Source organism: Haliotis rubra, unplaced genomic scaffold, assembly GCF_003918875.1.
Source record: "Haliotis rubra isolate DU_JTF1 unplaced genomic scaffold, ASM391887v1 Scf378, whole genome shotgun sequence".
In the NCBI taxonomy this organism is placed as follows: domain Eukaryota; kingdom Metazoa; phylum Mollusca; class Gastropoda; order Lepetellida; family Haliotidae; genus Haliotis; species Haliotis rubra.
This window is the reverse complement of record NW_025767055.1, coordinates 388889-410251: the sequence shown is the minus strand read 5'-3', so window position 1 is coordinate 410251 and position 21363 is coordinate 388889. Positions and strand designations below refer to the sequence as shown.

At 37.9% G+C, this 21363-nt stretch overlaps 1 protein-coding gene across 2 annotated transcripts; it reads right to left on the bottom strand.

Moving 5' to 3' along the window:
* Window positions 1–231: 231 nt before the first annotated feature.
* LOC124286200 (ras-related protein Rab-11B) lies at window positions 232–20755 on the bottom strand. 2 transcript variants are annotated; one of them, XM_046722544.1, is made up of 6 exons: window positions 20469–20755; window positions 13363–13474; window positions 6127–6210; window positions 5258–5451; window positions 4641–4721; window positions 232–4036 (listed from the first exon to the last, which is right to left on the bottom strand). In XM_046722544.1, the coding sequence occupies exons 1-6, from the start codon at window positions 20506–20508 to the stop codon at window positions 3897–3899; spliced, it is 651 nt and encodes a 216-aa protein (XP_046578500.1). In that variant the 5' UTR covers window positions 20509–20755; the 3' UTR covers window positions 232–3896. The 2 variants fall into 2 exon arrangements, with proteins under 2 accessions (XP_046578500.1, XP_046578499.1); XM_046722543.1 differs by lacking the exon at window positions 20469–20755 and adding an exon at window positions 15746–15875.
* Window positions 20756–21363: the final 608 nt, after the last annotated feature.

Here is a 21363-nt window from a genome sequence, read left to right as displayed (position 1 = left end):
CTTCACACATTGTACCCATGTGGGGAATCGAACCTGGGTCTTCAGCGTGACTAGCGGGCACCCTTAACCACTAGGCTACCCCACCACCCTGAGAGAGCGAAGTATCAATGTCACAAAAAGAACTGAGACAAAGACCAACAGTTTGACATTCAACTTTAAAAATAAAATGGTGTCTTCCATCACCAAAAACCCACTGCATTGAGATTAGACAATCAGGACAGAAGATGTTCAATATGTTCATTTGCTCTTTATTAATACACAAAATTTTACATAGCAAGATAGAAATTATATATGTATATTATATATAGTTTACAGGCAGTAGACCTGGCCATATGAAAGAGGCATGATTTACAATTGTATGGAGCAGAGCAGCAAGCTACAGTGTACATACATGCTAGAATAGATCTGTACATAGACAGTAGGCCTCAGAGTATTCCACAATAGGCTCAGTATCTTCTACTTTATCTCCCAAAGTATTCCACACTAAATTGTGTAATGGGAAGGAAAATTACAGCATTTCGAGGATGATCTAAAATCTGACAGAACACTATTCTGTCTGGTTATTGTTTAACCCTACAAAACAAACTTCCTAATTAAGATACAAAATGATGTGATACTTTAGCATCTTGTGTACAAAACCAATTCAGAATCATTTCATAAATACATTGATTACATGCCAACATATCGCTTTGGAGTGCACTGAATTTAAATAAAGTCTGTACAAGAAATGGCCAGGTTTCAAGTAACTGGATACACAATATCTCACTTGTTTTGATAGTCAAAGGCATATTTTCCCCAATCCCAACTGAAGTCTTATAATATACATAATGCAACACTGATTCTTAAACAAACAGAACAGGACTGACAAGTCCACTACCACAGCCATTGTTTAGGCTCCTGTAACAAGCTGGTAAAAATCGATCTCTCACATTAACCAGCTGGATCGCATGTCAAAACTAGCTTAGCAGTGGGATCAACAGCCTCAGCTCCTAAGGATTGTATTGCCTTGCTTAGTAAAGACTGTGGAGATGGTCATAATCATCAGGTTGAAATCTCTGGCAACACCAACAGCAGGGAAAGTAACAAATGGAATTTTGTGTTGTGACAAAACGACAAGTGTGTTACAGACATGTAGTAGCTTTGTACAGAAAGATTTTCATGACAATTCATTCACGGAAGGAGAACTGCCCTTCCTTCAGGGCACACTGAAGTGTCAGCTACAAAAAATTCATCACAGATATCATATACATAAAGCAACATTTATTTGGGTTCAGTCTGTCTGGTGACACATTGTGCACTGTTAGGGCTTAGTGTGGTGGTTTTTTGGATCTTAAGAGGATTTATGGGGAGACAACCCAGCATTTTTAGCTCAATTTTGGCAATGGCTATTCTGCTTCAATAACAATAAAAGGAGCTTTGTTAATTATTCCATATTCGTTCCTAAATGTCTTTCTCGGTTTGCCACATCAACCAACTTTGGCAAGCAAGTTCTTCTAAACTGAATCTGGTCACATAATCACATCCATTTGAGCTAAAAACACCCATCAAAGTTGAACAGATCAAGACTGAAACAATATCAAAGGCCGAGACAAGCAGTGCTAGAACACTCCAGAACACTGAAAAATATATATCGAAAAGAGGCAGTCTTCTTCATTTGACCCATACTACACCAAACTGTACAGGCAAAGTCAGACTCTGTAAAAGAGGTTTTTCAACAGTCAAGACAGCTTAAGCTTGAAATGATGTGCTGATGGTTGTTTTGGATGAGTCAAATGTCACTGTTGACACAGAACGGTGATTTAGTAGCAATTGGGTGCTGATGGAGTTTGGCGGTACAATAAAGAACTTTATGAATGACCATGCTATAGATCCCTAGAACAAAGAACCAACCAATTTCATAGTTTAGTGAGACTTGGACTAGGACTCAGGCACGTGAATTTTTATGTGTTCAGTTCCGTCATTCTGACTGGAATCATGTTGATGGTGAAGGACTGGGTGCTCTGTTGTCACAGCCTTCTACCACTCCACTCAGTCTTGGTTCCAAAACCATCTTGTTGAAGAGGTAGCAAATAGCCTTCTCTAAGCAACATGTCCTTCTAGTCCTAAGTTTTATATATCAAATCATCTAAACCAATGTATTCTTCCACATGGAAGAGCTTTACCAGGGACATTCTATACATCATTACATGGTAACAAGTCAGCAAAATGAATTACACAAAAATATATGTCAACTTTTCATGCCTTTGCCACTAACAAGATTTGCATAATCAACAATAACAAATATTGTACCTTAACAATTCTAAGATTTAAATCATGTCATCTTTAATGAAATTCTAACAAACCAACAGTGGTGTTCTAAGCTTTATACCGCGAAACAAAGAAAGACAAACCATTGAAGTTTGTGGGAGGCAACCAAGGTTGTGTGTGTGTGTGTCAATGTGTATGTACACAGCTGTTTCCACTCAGTCCATTCATAACACATAATAACCTGAACAGCCATACAAGAACCTTAACTGGAAACCATACCAAAGGGAGATAACTCATAAAAACTGTTGCACACCCAACTGAGCATTATTTCAGCTGGCCAGCAAGTGTATTTCTGAAAGAGGGGGAGAGATTTGCAAGGTAGACTACCAAATTTAACTCATTGGTTTGGAACAAACTTGCGTACTGTATGATCAAATCTGTTGGTGCTGGCAGGGAAATTACTGGATAAGGGGTATTCTAGTTGGTCGCTCCTTATTCGGTGAGTTATCAGATAACAAGTGTTATGTTGGCAAGGGTTCCCACTTAAGGAATCATGCATGGTAGAAGTCAACATCATTCCACTACATAACAGCACTTCAGGCATGCAAAGACGTACAAGGAACTCGCTCGATCATGAACTATTTCACTAGCAGCAATCTGCCATGGATAGCACGAGGTGGAATGTAAACATTAATCACTACCATGGGAAAACTGACGGTATCCTACAAGTGATCATGGAGGTATCCTACAACTGATCACGGAGGCATCCTACAAGAGATCACGGAGGTATCACACAATACCCTTGTGATCAAAGAGGCGTACTGCAAAAGTGATCATGGCAGCATCCTAAGAGTGATCACAAAGATATCTTACAATATGTCAGCGATCACAGAGGTATGCTGCAAGTGATGAGGAAGCTATTCTGCAAGTGATTCCATTGGTTTGACACGAGTAATCACCAAAGTTGAAATACAAGTAATAACTTGCCTTCTCCAAATGTTTCACTGTAGTTGGACGTAACCTGCCAGTAATCATGGTAGCATCTTACAAGTGACGCAGTAATCAATCAAGCAATGCAAGGGCAAATCACAAATAGGGATGACAGATATCCAACAGGTCACCACGACCTCAGCATAAATATCATTGACACACTGCATTGCAGTGTTTTTTTCCTGTATTAATCAATTCTGTAAATCACATTACAGTATTTAAAAGATGCCTCGTCCAAAACCCGAACCCTAGTGAGAATTAGTAGCCTGCATGAGTTTAACATACACTGAACAACCATACTATCGTGGCAGGAGAACAGTATTATCCAATTATCGATTTCTGAATTACATTCATTCAAAACTTGAAAAAAAAAATAATTAAGAGATCGATGGACAATTTCAATATCAGATATGAACGACAGTGATGCACCAATGGTCTGCTAATGGACTTAAAAACTCATTCTCCCGATTCGGACCATAACACAAATGGCTAACACATGAATGTACAAAAACGTATCATTGCAACCACCTCTTCCAGTGGCCCTTGTTTTTAGTGTTCCACTGGGAACACGGCCCCAACTGCACAAGACATGTTCCAATTCTTCCGTAACTCTTCTTCCCTCCCAACTCATGTAGCTTTAAGTTGACAGTAATTTGAGCCTAGACGTTACAACATTGTTTCTTGGTTCCCGCGGAATTATCTGTGGGCGCAACGGTAATTGTCTGTACATTGCTACTAGGCGAGTTTTCGTCGTCAGGACTATCACGGATTTGCTTCTGAGAAACTATTTTGTAAATCTCTGGAAATAGAAAAATACATGACAATCAGAAACTCATACTTGAACAAAATTATACATTCCTGAACAATATCAATGACTTTAAACTAAAATGACTAAATTTCACTTGTTTTTTCAAATAGCAGTTGCAGGTCATTAAAACTTAACCACAGTTTTCTCTTCACACTGAAACATTCAAATTACACCTACATTGGACTTATCCAAGACATAATAAAGTAAATAGCAGATGATAATAGTCTCAAGACATAGTGAATATCATTTCTTCCATATGAACACTTACATTAACGTTCCGAATTCTGTTAACGGTCAACACAAAGTGCGAAATTACCACTGGCCCGCTAGCCTGTGGCTAGTAAAAATCCAGTCCGACAGTAAATTTCTACAGTCACTGGCCCGACTGGCTAGTGACTTTTCATGGGGTCATTTTGTAAATATGCCACTCTCTCCGACTTGTTAAGTTATAGAATACACTTTTAAATCCTGCGAGATGATGAACTATTTTGTGGGCTAGTAACTTTCAGGCATAGCTAGCTCAACAGGATAGCAAACTTTGGAAACTATTTCGCACACTGTGTCAACATGTATTTTACACAAAAAGATGTGTTACCTGTAAGAATGTTGTGAAATGCTGCTTCAACATTTGTGGAATCTAACGCTGATGTTTCTATGAAGGATAGGTTATTTTTTTCTGAAAAATACAAACAATTTACAATTTTAGGACATAAAAAGAAGTGTGAAACCCCCCCGAAAAATACGCCTCTGAAATAGAATTAAGGCTGGCATTATAAACACCAAGAAAAGGGCATGGCATTACACTCACCAAATTCAGACAATAATCATGATGATCAATGGCTTATCAGGCTCACGATGATAATAAAAACATCAGGCAACAGTTACTCAGTCTCAAACATTACTGACTGACTGAGTACGGTTTTACGCTGATTTTATCAATATTCCAGCAATATCACGGTAAGGGACACTAGAAATGGGCTTTACACATTGTACCCATGTGGGGAATGGAACCCGCGTCTTTTGTGTGGACGAGCTTAACACTTTAACCACTAGACTACCCTACCTCCCCGGCTCCAGGTGGAACTTATACTTCAAGTATCAGCATTGATCTAAATGCAGTAGTTTGCAGATCTCCGATACCTCAGCGGTTCACAATTATACAAAACCAATCCCAAGGTACCAAGCATGGGACTGTATATGTGTTCCTGTTACCTGCAAATGCCTTGGCCTCGTCTGTGGGTACAGCACGTAAATGTCTCAAGTCACTCTTGTTCCCCACCAGCATTATGACTATGTTTTGGTCTGCATGATCCCTTAGTTCCTTCAGCCACCTCTCCACGTTTTCATATGTCAAATGTTTGGCAATATCATATACTAGCAGGGCGCCAACTGCTCCTCGGTAATATCTGAAACAAGCACACAGACATGGTGAACCATCTGGCAGAGCTATTGTGTTTTGCTGATACATTCCTTTTTAAACAATGTTCCTGCTCTGTTGACAAGGAATCACAGGCTGCAATCAGTGCATCTACTGGAATTTCAGCCCTATTTTCACAGAGAAAATGTCAGCAGAGGTTGATTTAAGAGACGTTAACCTACTTGCACCAGGTGCAACCTAAGATAAAAAACCTAGTTGCATCTGCCAAATTCCAGCGGCACTACTTTTATTGCAATATGTAATGAAAGAAATATGCTATTGAATTATTCAAAGTTTAGAAGAAAAATGAGCTGACATTATTATGCTTATAATGTATGATGTATTTCTCAAAGATTTACTTGCACCTGGTGCAAGTTAGACATATAACTAGGTTGCACTTTGTAATTTTGGGTTGCACCAGAGCAAGTAACAAAGCAAGACTAGCTGCGAACTTAGTCCCTAAATGTATCATTTACACATTAAACATTTGTGGAAATATTTGAACAATCATTGCAGAAACATTCAAAATATTCCTCCCCATTTGAACCAAAAAAAATCTGACATGAATTTTCATTCCTGCACGAAATTAATAAACTCAGTCTAAGTTATCTGCCTGTACCAGATGCATGTATGTGAAACTGACGAGTGATTGGCAGATACTTACGCACTAGTGATGGCTCTATACCTCTCCTGCCCAGCAGTGTCCCAGATTTGTGCTTTAATTGTCTTGCCATCAACCTGTATACTCCTGAAACAAACCATAATCCAGGATCTTATTATGACAGATCTCTTTGTGTCTTTGGCCGCAGTTAACATGGTAAATATTAGGGATGTCACGATACGTAAGTTTCATGAATCAATATGTATCACGATACCTATGTCACGATTCGATACATATCACGATACCTATTCCCGTGGCATTATTGCATTAATTTAGTTACATATAGAACATTAATATTTCATATGTTATAATTGTCCATGAAAAGATCAACATTTTTTATTCTCAGAGATTAAAAAGTTCTAATTTCCAATCTTTGTGCATGAAAAGTAATCATTTATAACTCAAATAACATAAAAAAACATGATACAATTGCAAAATGTAAACGATACATAAACATATGTAAACCGATACTTTCAAAACTAAATATCGATACCGTTTTGAATGTATCGATAATTGTATTGTCTCAGAAAAAGTACTGAAGCATCGTGGCATCCCTAGTAAATATGCATAGCAAGCATCATCAGAAAGCAAGTGCAGTAGAAAGGCCATCATAATCACATCTTAATATTCGGGATTATTACAGCAATACAGTAGCAGAAACTAACACACAGAACCAGGCAGAGTCTACTGAAATGGAGATTCAGGGATACGCATCTTTTTCAAGGGATAGATATCTTTTTCAAAGGGTGCCACAAATAATTTTGGTACGCCTTTGTGAAAACAACAAGTCTTTGGTATGCCTTTGTTTATCACAAGAAGTATATGCACTCAGGGCAAAGGTTCATCACTTGTATTTTCAGTTTACTACCCTGGAAAGCTCTTGACATGGTAACACAGTCTGCGGTCTCTGCCAACTGCACAATTCAATAGTTTTCACTGGTCACAATCAAGGAACGATTCATATTTCTTGGGTGGCCAACTTTGAGGAATATGCACATATATTTTCAATTGGGTTGGGATCGCTTACGCTCAGCCTATCAAACTTCTGTTTCAAAATTGCTCGATCATTTTGCGTGTTTTCAGAGACATCAAGTGAATAATTCTTTATTTCCTCCTCAGTAACTTATTGGAAAAGGGTTTATATGGTTCTCTTCTGTGGCACTGCCTTATTGATATTTACCATGCATTGGTACACAAATTAAGCACTATTTGGATCACTGAGTTTAATTCCACACTCAAGTGAGTGAGCGAGTTTAGTTTAACTCCACACTTAGCAATATTCCACCTGTATGGCGACGGTCTGTAAATAATTGTGTCTGGATCAGACAATCCAGTGATCAACAGCATGAGCATCAATCTATGAAAATGGGATATGATGGACGTGCCTACAAAGCCAGTGAGCCCGACCACCTGATCCCGTTAGTCACCTCTTACAACCAGGAAGGGTTACTGAAGATTAATTCTAATCCAGATCTTCACGGGTCCCACATTCAAGATTATCATGATTATTGCCCTTATATCATGTACACAATATGTGCTGTGACTGCTTGTATTGGGGTACAGATTTGTAGTGGTTTTAGGTTAACTGACTGATTGACTGAGTATGGTTTTACGCCGCTTTTAGCAATATTCCAGCAACATCACGGCGGGAGACACCAGAAAAGGGCTTCACACATTGCACCCATGTGGGGATTCGAACCAGGGTCTTCGGCGTGACAAGCCAACGCTTTAACCACTAGGCTACCCCACCGCCCCTTTTAGGGTAACAACTAGAGCACTGAAATACCATGTCTGCTTTTAACTCGGACATAGCATACTAATAATGATACTGACTGATATCTCCTTACAGCCATGTGCAAGGTAGGGTAACATATTTAGTTACAATGCAACTGGATATCAAACCACTGACTTTCCACTAGCCAGGCTGATTTTCTATGGAGGCAGTCCATACAACAAAGAAGCTGTTTACTAACTGGAATACTTGCATTAATGATTTAATCAACACAAGTGATGGTTCAGATGTTCAAAATTAATGCCAGATATTCGTCATATGGGCTAGCTGTTGTACTGGGTTCATACTGATAGTCAATATTAAAAAGCCATGCAGGGCTCGATTTAAGAGATGTTAACCTACTTGCACCAGGTGCAACCTAAGATAAAGACCTATTTGCACCAGCCAAATTCCAGTTGCAACATAGTGTGTTAAAATGTTTCGGTGCACATAAACCTTAATCAGTGATGTAGTACCCATGAAACCATAGCAACACTGAGACACAGCTGATCCCTATTTACAAGAGCTGTCATAGCCGAGACGTGTTTATGAATAGCAATGTTTCATTGCCATAGCTATTCAAAGTTTAGAAGAAAAATGGGCTGGCATATTTATGCATATGTTAGATTTATTGTTTATTTATTTCTCAACAATTCACTTGCACCTTGTGCAAGAAAGACTCATAACTAGGTTGTATTTTGTAATATTGGGTTGCACCAGTGCAAATAACAAAGCACTAAATCGAGCCCTGCCATGTCATCAGTGAGAGATAACAAGCTGTCAACCATATGACCAGCCTGAATACTCGATTTCATTAAGTCTCTCTAGTGACAAGCAAAGATTGATGGGAACCAACATTAACCCAGAATGACCACCAGATATTCAAAGTCAAAATTGAGCATTTCTCAAATACAAAAATCTATTTTCATTCATACAAATATCATTCAACTAATATCCTGAAAGGTCAGCATGTTCAAGTGAAACACTTCAAACTTCCTCATATCAACAATTTATGATTAGAGCAGTAAGTTTTCCTTAATAGTTAGAAATTCGATACATTCCTCGACTTCAATTGCTTTAAGAACCCTGCTGTTCAACTGCTTAATCTGACAGGGAAGTAAAGCTATGAAATATGAGCAATAACTACTTAAATATAGGACCGCCTCCGTGGTGTAGTGGTTAGAGCGTCCGCCCGGAGAGCGGAAGGTCGTGGGTTCGATCCCCGACCGTGTCATACCAAAAGACGTTAAAATATGGTACTTGCTGGTCCCTGCCTGGCGCCCGGCATTAATGGGTACAATAAGGACTGGTCGGCTCGGAGTCAGTATAATGTGTCTGAGTGGGGTATCCATGCTTCACTGCGACATGGTATCTCAGTGGGCTAACACTATAAAACCAGCTTCAGTCTGGGCTAGTACAAGCAGCCGCATATACATACGCATGCACGTCGTCATATGAGTGAAATATTTTCAAGTACGACGTTAACCCAATTTCAACTCACCTCACTTAAATATAGATATTAATTTACGTAAATCTTTCAAGAAGTCTGTACCTTCCAGCACTTTTCAACGATTGTGCGACAACTGAGAAATAGTTAATTTCAGTACCTTTCATTGAAACCTGCAACAGCTGATTAAGGTAAAAACAACCTGAGTAGTCAAGTAAGGACTGTATAAACCTGTGGTCAATAGTGTGAACAACGTTCCTAGTGGTCATGGTAACAAGTAGTAGAGTCCAAGCCAAGTGTCCATTTTTGGTTGCATGTAGTGCTGGTCCAATTAATTGAAATAATTTAAGATTGGTCGCAGTGACTAAACGACCAAGCAATCTAATATGTTTCTAATAATCGAACAAAAACAATTTTAGAACACATGTTTGCATCAACAATATTTTTCACCAGGTTGGTTTTGTCTGTGTGATTAAATTTATATTTCATCAGCACGATTGAATTTATACTATCATACATACTAGTCATCCTTTAATTGTGTGAAATTTGCAAATGCATTTTGTGCAATTTGCAAAAGGACCAAAAGAACTACATGGTTCTTTTCTTTATTTTTGTGTGCATTAACAAAGGTAACATGTACATTTGATAAATGACGCTAACCAATTATTTTCGATGACTGATCGGTTGTAATGGACCAATCATCAATTATGATATTTTAACCTATTCCCAACACTAGTTGCATGAAGATACACAGACATTAAATGCTGCTTCCAAAATGTACCATGTACCAAAAAATGTCAAATGAATGTGAACAATGTAAATAATTTGCAATGCCCAATCCATTATGAAAATGGGTATGGCTGATAAAATCATTAAAACCAATTCATGATGTTCAATTGTGACATGCAAATGTATTTAACAATTGTCTGATTTTGTTCTTTAAAGTTTTGTCCCCAACTCAGGGATGTTCTTACACTTGGCCCCAATTTCTCGACACAAACTTAAGTCTGAGTTTTGACTTAAGTTAGAGTTTTTACTCAAATTTGAGAAAACACAGAAAAATGCATTTCCCAGAATAAACTGAAATCGATAATAAACCCAAACATAGTAGACAATTTGAGTTTGGTAGATAGATCACTTATGTTGTTTGGGCTTTTTATTTTAAAAATGCAGTTGAGTTAAAAATTCAGCTGTTTCAAATTGTCAAACTCAGTTTGAAATTTGAGTAAAAACTTAAGTTTGTTTCGAGAAATCGGGCCTGCTCAGAGGCTACTATTCAGCCAAGAATGCAGCAAATGACAGAAAAGAATTACAATTTGAAAACATATATTTTCAAAATTCCTGAGAAACTACAAGAAAAATAACATTAAAACGCTTTGCAAGAAAATCACTAAAGGCACTTAGTTAGGAATCTTAGATAAAACTATATAGGTCTCATTACATAAAAAAATCATGAAGTATAAACCAGTTCACGCACACAAGGCCTAAAAAAAATAAAATGTTGTGGTTCCATTACCCGGCCAACCCCTAATTATTTCAAGTGGAATGAATAAAATGAGCTTCAGATACCATTGCTTTTTACCGGCACCAACAGATATCTGAGAGAGAAAGATGTTGTGATGGCCGCAAGCTTGATTAAATAAACAATTACACATTGATCAATGTGTTATTAGTCTGTACTTTACTTCTAAAAACAGCATGTAAAAATAAAAAAATCCGACTTACCTACCCTAAATTTTAAAGAGGTAATTGGAACCACAACATTTTTTTTATTTGGCCTAAAAGCCTTAACACTTTATACAAATTTACTTCCTAGCACAGGTGACACAAGAATCGTTCTTTTCATATGAATGATCCCATTTTCATACTATTATTATCATTATAGGATATTCATATAGTGCCCATATTCACGCAACTAGTACATGCTCAAGGCACTGGGGTTTTTTTCCCTCGATCATTGGATGTCAATCTCAACGGCACATCGTATTATCAATCTCAACTCCCTGGGGACCACACAACTCTAGCAGCCACGAGACGCACCGAGTTATTGGGGCTTTCCCGTCCTTACAAGGTACCCATTCACAGCTGGGTGGACTGGGACACATAGTCACAGTACTTTTTCCAAGTATACTGCACGTTGCTATACCCACAACTAGGTGCTTGCACACATTCATGTGGCCACCACCTGGTCATTTACCAACAGATTCATGGGTTCTTTTAAGTGCACAGGGTTGTGTACTGTACATTTTCATATGTATGAACCCCAAACTATCGAGTGTTTCTGCTGACATTTTTAACAGCTGTACACTGTCACTAACATTTCTAATACAGTCATTTGTAAATTTTACCGGTCAAGTGATCACGCGTGATTGTGCACGAGACCTTGCACACAAACAACCAATCAGAAATGTAGAGGGTATTGCAATGAGTCAATGTCACTATTTTGAACCTGGGGTTTTCCAAAATTGCTATTTTTATTTGACAACACCCCGATGTCACTGTGAAAAGTCACTGAAAACGTAATCTCTTCCGAGGAGAAATAAAATTGACAGAGGTAATTAGAAAATTGATTTTAATATTTGTCAGACACGATGACTGACAGCCTTTGAAATTACCGGACATTCTAACTTTGTACCAGTCAAAGTCTGGTATATACCAGATAACGGAAACACTGCTATCTCAGGAGTGACAAACAGAAGACCTCAGTAAACCCTGCCTTATGGGCCTGGCTAATGAAACTGTAAGGATTATCCATTTTCTAATTATATCTAGCTATTTTACATAAAGTCAACTGTGTGACATAAGAACAGATTTATTCATGGTGTTTGCCTTGGGTGGTCCACAGCGATATCCATTAGAGATTGTCTGATGAGTCATAATAAACTATTGATTCCCTTCTCTAAAGCAGTGATTGATTCTACCTGTTCACATTCCTGCCATGTTGCTATTGCAAGAAATATTGTTTAATATGCAGTCATTCTCTTTCATGTTCACTCAATCCTGTGCACTCGACCATAAATACATCCATCATTAATACTGCAAGCATCTGCAGATTCATGTAACATATGAGAATTGAAATTCAACCCGCATAATTCTACATTTTGGACATTGTATTTCATTACCAACAACAAATCCCAGGTAGACTAGGTTTCTTGTTTCAAACTGACAATGACAATTAAAACTAGTGTTGGGAATTGGTTGAAATCTCACAATTGATGATTGCTTCATTACCAACAAACAATCATCGAAAAAACTTGGTTAGCATCATTTTTCAGATTTTCCTCTCCAGGTTGTTATTGCAGAAAAGTATAACATGATGCAACTTGTTACATTAAACATGTTAAAGTGATGACTAATATATCATGAACATAAACTTCCTGGAGTCTTAGAGAAACATTCAGTCATGACTTTTCAGTTAGTGAAGTGAGTTTTCTAAGGATTAAACATGTTTTTAGGCCCTGGCAACTTCTAAGATATGTTCCATTGTCAAGTATTTCAAAGACTAAAACTGTAGTTCCAAAATCGTTTCTGATCGATTATGAGAAAATGTGATCGATTGCTTGGTTGTTTGGTCACTGTGACCAATCTTCGATTATTCCAATTAATCGAACCACCACTAATTAAAACACCCTTTAATGGGCACTGCAAAAACTCTTTGTTTAAAACAAATATAAAAACTATAATGGAAGCCAGCGAGAAATGCACATGACTAGGATGGATGTGTAACTAACCCAGACCCTGGCACATCTATAATAAATCAGCGCAGTGAGTTGTAACACATTGGAATAATTCCGGACCAACATGCCATGCAGACTCATCCAAGCATCTCCCTTAAAAATTATCAGTGCACCTTGAAGCCAAATTCTTACTTCTAAGGGACACAACTCAGTAGGCTAAGCTGTTGAGTCAACAGTTGCTCAGATCACTGGCCCCAGCTTCACTGTATATCTACATATCAATGTGTGTGCCCCACTTATATGGCAAGGATAACCTTGATCTGCAATATTCACGGGCATCTCACCTTGTGGCAAACTCTACTCCTATTGTGCTCTTGCTCTCCAAGTTGAACTCATTCCTGGTGAATCTGGACAGTAGATTACTCTTTCCAACACCTGAATCTCCAATCAGGACAACTGTAACAGAACATAACACTCAGTAGTCACATGTCTTATACATAAGCCATGAAGTTGTTGTTGTAACAGTAAGAAAGCAGTTCTTAGGTTTAGTTTAGTTTTACCCCACACTAAGCAATATTCCAGCTATATGACGACGGTCTGCAATAATCGGGTCTCGAGTCTCCGATGATCAACAGCATGAGCATCGATCGATGCAACTGGGATACGATGAAATTTGTTTTACATGTGTCTACCACATCAGTGAGCCTGACCACCCATTGCTGCCTCTTACAACAAGCATGGGTTACTGAAGATAATTCTAACCTGGATCTTCAGGGTAATTGTGAGGTCTAGAATTGGCCTGCCAATGAAAATCATGAGAATGCAATCAAGCTATGGAACATGAATACACTGCTGGAATGAGCATGGTTACTGCAATAGTGAATGTCAACATATCGTACCAATGGTTACTTACATTTTAGAATAAAATCAACATCATCATCAGGGAAAATACTGTTACACAATGAAACATGAATGGTAGATACTGTCAACTTCTACAACTTTTCGCGAACAGTTTAAAATCCTTCTACACCAGATGTGAGGTGAGGTGAGATTGGGTTTAACGTCATGCTTGAGAATATTTCGCTCATATGACGACGTGCATGCGTGTGTTTGTGCGTCTGCTTGTACTAGCCCAGACTGAAGGTGGTTTAATAGTGCTAGCCCACTGAGATATCATGCCGCAGTGAAGCATGAATACCCCACTCAGACACATTATACTGACTCCGAGCCGACCAGTCCTTATTGTACCCATTAATGCCGAGCGCCAGGCAGGGACCAACAAGTACCATATTTTAACGTCTTTTGGTATGACGCAGATCGAACCCGCGACTTTCCGCTCTCCGGGCGGAATCTCTAACCACTACACCACGGAGGCGGTCTTCTACACCAGATGTGATCAGCAATGAAACACTGTGGTACTGGTAGACAGTGATATATATGTAGCAGATGTAGTGCAAGAGATCCTGTTTGTAAACAGTATGACTCACCAGCTATTACTATCATGACTATTAATAGTATTTAGTCCAGGACAGCCTGGAACTTGGGAATGAGTAAAAATCAAACAACAACGATAGCTCATTCTCAAAGCACAGTGTTCACGAATAACGTCTGACCCTCTGACAAAGCGGGCATATTCGCCAACAGTCCAATAGAAATCTACAACTCTCAGGCCCCAGTGTCTGACTGTATATTTCACAAAAACTTCGACTGACGTTATATGTCACATGTTTCACTTGTTTGCTGTTTATAAATCTTATGTTTGTTAATAATTTCAATGTCAATTATAAGAAATGTTAAATCTGAAATGTGTGTTTAATTTTATTCTATGGGTCCTGTGAATTTTCAATGGGTCTGACAGACATCTGAAACTTACAGGACCCAATGTCCTGTTAACTTTGAAACACCATTTGTGAACACTGAAAACATCAATGGTAATCAACAAAATGAAAAGAACTATATCAGGATCGCATAACTTTTATGCTTAAAATACCCTTCCAGGTTGGAAAGGGAGACATCCGACACTGGACATGGCTTCTGATTGGACATGTTTCTGTTTGGGTAATTGTTAGTCTAGATGTTGGACACACCATTCATTAAGCTTACATTTGGGGAATTTACCCCATCCACTTAATCTTAATTGTGTATGTTGAGTTCCTAGTGAAACTGATTTTTAAGAAAGAGACTCATATATCAACTTGTTTTACAGGTTTACATGTAAATCTGACTATTAACACTGTTCACTATCAGAGTATTTACTCATTCACATGGAACAAAAAAAATACCTGAAGATTAAATTTTACCGGAAGGAAAATTTACACACCTGTTAAACCCCACTTCCCAAAGCATAAACATGATAAACATAAGGAACTCATGTTTGAACCCAACATCGAATTGCTATCAAACATTACAATAATGACCAAAGTGATATTATAACTATCAAACAAGAGTCGTATATCATGTCAAGCTGTTCAAAATTCAGTTGAGACATGATAACGAAGAAAGATGACTTGTGATATCATCAAAGCCAACATGCCCATAAATCTGAACCCACTTTGATTTCTGTTGTTTAACCATCAATGTAATCAAATAGCACCTAAACATTCACCATAAACACCTGCATGAGAACAAATCACAAACATGATTATTAGCCTTAAAATGACATCATGCTGGAATGAGCATGGTTACTGCAATAGTGAATGTCAACATATCGTACCAATGGTTACTTACATTTTAGAATAAAATCAACATCATCATCAGGGAAATATTGTTTCATAATGAAACATGAATGGTAGATACTGTCCATTTCTACAAGTTTTAGCGAACAGTTTAAGATCCTTCCACACCAGATGTGATCAGCAATGAAACACTGTGGTACTGGTAGACAGTGATATATATGTAGCAGATGTAGTGCAGGAGATCCTGTTTGTAAACAGTATGACTCACCAGCTAATACTATCATGACTATTAATAGTATTTAGTCCAGGCCAGCCTGGAACTTGGGAATGAGTAAGAATCAAATAATAATGATAGCTCATTCTTAAAACATTCAATGGTAACAAAAAAAATGAAAAAGAACAGTATCAGGATCTCAAAGCTTTTAGGCTTAAACTATAGTCTATACCCTTCCAGGTTGGAAAGGGAGACAACTGACACTTGACATGGCTTCTGTTTGGCCATGTTTTCTTTTACCATGTACATCTTCAATATGTATAAATGACAGTAATTTCTCAAGTATTTTCTGTAGCTACACACAAGAATCCCACAAGAAATTATCATCCAGCCATTCTATTTCTTAAACTGAATATTTCTTAGAGCTTTTTTCACAGAGAGAGTGTGCCCAAAGTGTATCTATAGGTTAAGATCATGCAATTGACAAAGTTGCATTTACTAACAGTTTTTCTAATTTCACAAAATTTTAGATTTTTATGTTCTCACTTCACTTGTGGAACAAAGTACAGATGAAAGATTCTCCTGAAAGTTCACTTGAATCATGGAATTGGCCTACCAATGAAAATCATGAGAATGCAGCCAAGCTATGGTACATGTATACACATAAAATAGTAGGATGCCACAATACATCGATAGTTTTTCTAAGAGATACAATTATTGATACATTCAAAACTATCAATATTTAGTTTTGAAAGTATTGGTTTAAATATATTTATGTATCGTTTACATTTTGCAATTGTAATTTGTGTCATGTTTTTTTATGTTGTGAGAGTTATAAATGCTTATTTTTCATGCACAAAGATTGGAAATAGAAATTTCTAATCTCTGAGAATAAACAATGTTGATCTTTTCATGGACATTTATATAATATGAAATATTAATGTTCAAAATGTAACTAAATTTATGAAATAATGCCGCGAAAATTGGTATCGTGATATGTATCGAATCGTGACATGGGTATCGTTGATACGTATCGATTCAGGAAACTTATGTGTCATGACATCCCTATAAAATAGAAATAGCCACACAAATAACAGACCTTTAACTTAATTAAGACAGGTGTTATGTTTTACACCATCTTTTTTACATGCCTATCAATACTGATCATAATTTTTATCATGATGATCCAGTATGTATAAACCAGCAGATCAAAATTATGTCCCTATGAAAGACTTCTAACGTTTTTTCAATATGTTCAGGTATTTAGGAATCAATAAGCTTGACAACCAAAATCAAATTGATTCTTTAATGTACACACCAGATGTTACTGACTCATCTATAACATGTACTGCCTGCATGAACCACATAAACACCACCTCATATCAAGCAAGGCTTGGTAAGTCAACTATCCCAAGACCATCCTTGTTAACCGTGTAAACTGACAAACCAGTTTCAATATGACAAATGTGAAATAGTACCTTGGGACTGAAAATCAATCAAGTCTGTGTCATCCAGACTGGACAGGCTACTCTGACTATGTAGATGGCCGTCAACCATCGACAGACATGTGGTTGCATAAGCTTTGTGGATGCAAATTACGTAACTCAAGTACATACACGACATATGCAATATGTTATGGTCAATTACACAGAATAGCTGTAGGGATATCCCAGACCTTCGAAGATAATTACAACCCATGATCAGTTTGTGGGCCAAGATTTGTATGTGTGTGTTGTCAGGCAGGGTTTTAACTGGACTCACAAACATGGGGGTCCCTGAGAACCCCTTATCAGTTCTAAGGGTCCCTGCAGACAATATGATGGTCCTGTGAAGTAATGGTTTAGAGAACTGTACGTTTGGATAATTTCTTTAGAGCCTGGATTGAATCATTGATCATGTGGACTGATGGGTGAAATGATGCAAGTAACTGCTCTGAAAGATACAACCAAACATTTAGCAAAGTCATAGATGTGGTGTGGCTACAATGAATATCATGCATCCCTCTGGATGCAGTCAATTATTTTCTGCGTCCATTCTCAACACTTGTGCGTACTGAACGCAAATTTGCGTGTCACGTAAAACCCTGTTGTCACGATTGTAAGTACAATTGAACTTAGTGTAGGCTTTCACCTAACCTGCAAAACTAGGGGTCTAGAGACCCCCCTATTACCAATTTCAATCTTCCTTACTGAAAATATGAGGGTCCCATAAAGTAATAAAAAGAAGTAGAATATTGTAATAACATAAAATAATTACTTCAATTATGGACCTTTACATTTCTTGTCAGGAATTTGGGTCAGTGAATAATATTGTGCATCCAGGGGATGCAATACATGTTTTTATCTGCGAGCATTCTACACATTTGCACATATGGACACGTTTCTGCATTGTGTAAATACCTGAAAGTGTTACTTACGTGTATGAGACTAAGTACAACTGGTTAGAGCTTGAGCTCATCAGGCCGAAGACCCGGGTTCGATTCCCAAAATGGGTACAATGTGTGAAGCCCATATCTGGCGTCCCCGCCGTGATATTGCTAAAAGCGATGTTAAACCAGGGCTCAAGATAAGGGCTGTATCGGCGTATGTACGGATATAAAATAAGCACGATACGGTAGGAAATAATTTTAAAAACGTAGCAAATACAGACCACAGCAATGCTGTACGGTTTCAGAATCATTTACAGACATATTTTTCTGAAAAAGTATTGTTTTATTGTTTACTGACCTCTTTAAACAAGAGTAGCAATGTTGTGGTGCATATATGAAACGAAACACAAGATTACTGATACGCCATTAAATTCCATTCAGTACTCTAAATGTACTCTTATTGTTTTCTTGTACTCTTATATTGAAAAAATAAGGAGTACGTACTCCTGATCATGAAAAATTATCTGGAGCCCTGTAAAACCACTCCCTATGGTATTTAACGGATAAAACAAGAATTGCATTGTAACTGCAGCATGGCATAGCAGTGAACTGCATGTAACTATATATGTGAATGTGATACACACTGTTAAGAAGTATTGCAATGTATGCCCTTATTCTTCAGTAAACTTATTATTCAGTGAATAACCGATATCAACAAGGTGTGATTCCTACAACATGCCAACATGGATTCCTTGCAGCCTAATCTAGTTGTAAGTGGCTACTAAATGGATCAGATGTCAGATGCCATGACTTGACTCCATGCAAGTCACCGTACCTGACAACAGCACCATTGTTCACAAAATTAGTCACTGAATTCACGGTTTTAGACTGACTATTTACAGGCTGTTATACAAATGCTTGAATACTGCTTAGTGCAGCTCTAAATAACAAACAATGAAATAATGCTAACCAGAAACCTTATCCATAACTTCAATATTTATTGCTGCAGTGCGAAAAAGTGGCACCATGTCATCTATCTTCTTATATTGGGCAATATGGTCACTTATACGTTTCATACCATGCCCTGTCCATTTCCATCCATGCACTCAATACTTCCACATACATTTTGAGGTGGGGTTGGGGGGTTGTGTAGTGGGAGAGATACTGCTGAAGCACAACCAAAAACTCATAACAACACCATATATTCAACCATAATTTGAAGCAATAAAGATATGTACATCTATGCAAACAGGCCACCTTTTCCGATCATTTGGAAATAGTCTAAAACTCATTTCCTGCCACCTGTAAAATTACTACCTAACCAATAAACTGAAATTCAGAAAATAAAGGCGAGCTAGAATTGATCACAAAAATGTTTCTAACTTACTGAGCAAAGTCTGACTGCCTTCATGCCATACATACCAAATTGCAGACACACCTGTTTCATATTCTACACCAGTCACCACAGCCTATATCTAACCACTCACGAAATAAACCAAGGAAATATGTACCACTGATTGCATTACTGACGTTTCTGGAAATTTGCTGACACTTCTTAATCAGTAGGTCGTGGGATACAGTTGTACAAGTCTATACAATTCTGAAATCAAGATTTCATTCATCTCCATGCAAACAAAGCAGATTTATCTGGGTTTGTTTAGACACCTACAATTATCTAATTCAGACGGAATTGATGTTCAGCGCCTGTGATTAATAACGTCTGAACTGGCAACTGTAAACACTAACGATTGTACATATTCCTTAATTAAAGATAAATCCCATCCGCATTTAGTATAGGCCTTGACATATACGGGGTACACGCCCACCTAAATCTCGCTGAGGCAACTATACAACCTCAGGTGACCCAATGATAAATCGATCATTTCCACAAGGCATACATGTATTAGAATATTTACTTGGATTAATATTTTGTCAGTTCTGGGACATTTTCCTTTACATTTGCCTTTTATGTGACAATCGTTTGACACTTCACCCACAAGCCACTTGGATCGTATAGCAGGTGCCTGTTTGTTGGTCGTTTCCGTCCTTGTCAAACGAAGTCAAAATGGAAGTTGCGTAGCACCAACTCCCATCTAGCATAAAAATCAACTACAAGACGAACCGTATCTGTAAAGATGCACACATCTCATTTTAACAGATAATCGATGTCGCATTTGACTGGTGTCACCTTACCTTTGAAAAGATAGTCATATTCATCATCCTTAGTGCCCATTTTCTTTGCTCTTCCGCTTGGCAGACGCTTGTAAACAAATGCCTAGATGTCCCAATAAGAGATTATTTTGGGAAACAATAATTATCTAGTGCCTACTAAAAAGCTCAGCAAACACAGTTCAAACGGAAAATTAACACCACAAACGCAGATGATTACGATTTAGGCCGATGACAGCCAATACTATCGTCGTCTATTCCCTTCTCTGCAGCCAATATGGCGGACCATTCAACGCCCCTTGGTCGACTGCGCATGGAATGACGTCACCACAGTAAGCGGAAGTGAAGTCGTCTAACAACATATCTAGTCTGGATTAGATATAAGAAAAGGGTAGATATTGATGGTAACTTCCAAAGTAATTAACAGACAAATATAAAACAATCACATGAAACAATAAGCTCAGATTCAAAGTATAAGATTGTTGTTTAACCTCACACGAGAGAACATCTGTATTTCTTCACCATGCACGCAACTGGGGTTAGAAGCTTAAGACGATTTGTCCCTTCACGTGGAAATTATAAAAAAGCATTAATTATTAATACCACTCGCAACGGCCAGTAACTGGATATTAAGAATAACCCCCAAATAGATTAATAGTCTCGAATCCAAAGAAGAATATGTCCCCAGTGATATATGTTCTGGTATCGAAAGTGGATCGGATGGTCCGATTCAGTGGGTCATCGGGCCCTGATGCTAATATCAATGTTCATGCTATCAACGACTGGTCTGGCGTGTGCAGATTCGAATATTTACTAGCTGCCACGAAATTTAAGCACATTTTTTGACTGCGGCGTAAAACAAAATTAACATGGCTTTTTTTGCTGTGGAGGTTAATCCTGGTTTTGATTAGGGGTCCTA

Coding starts and splice junctions, on each gene's coding strand:
- LOC124286200 (XM_046722543.1), bottom strand. CDS start 15,821: ATGGACAGTATCTACCATTCATGTTTCATTATGAAACAATATTTCCCT. Junction 13,475..15,745: donor TGTTGATTTTATTCTAAAAT/GTAAGTAACCAT, acceptor GTTCTGTTACAG/TTGTCCTGATTGGAGATTCA. Junction 5,452..6,126: donor TATAGAGCCATCACTAGTGC/GTAAGTATCTGC, acceptor TGCTTGTTTCAG/ATATTACCGAGGAGCAGTTG.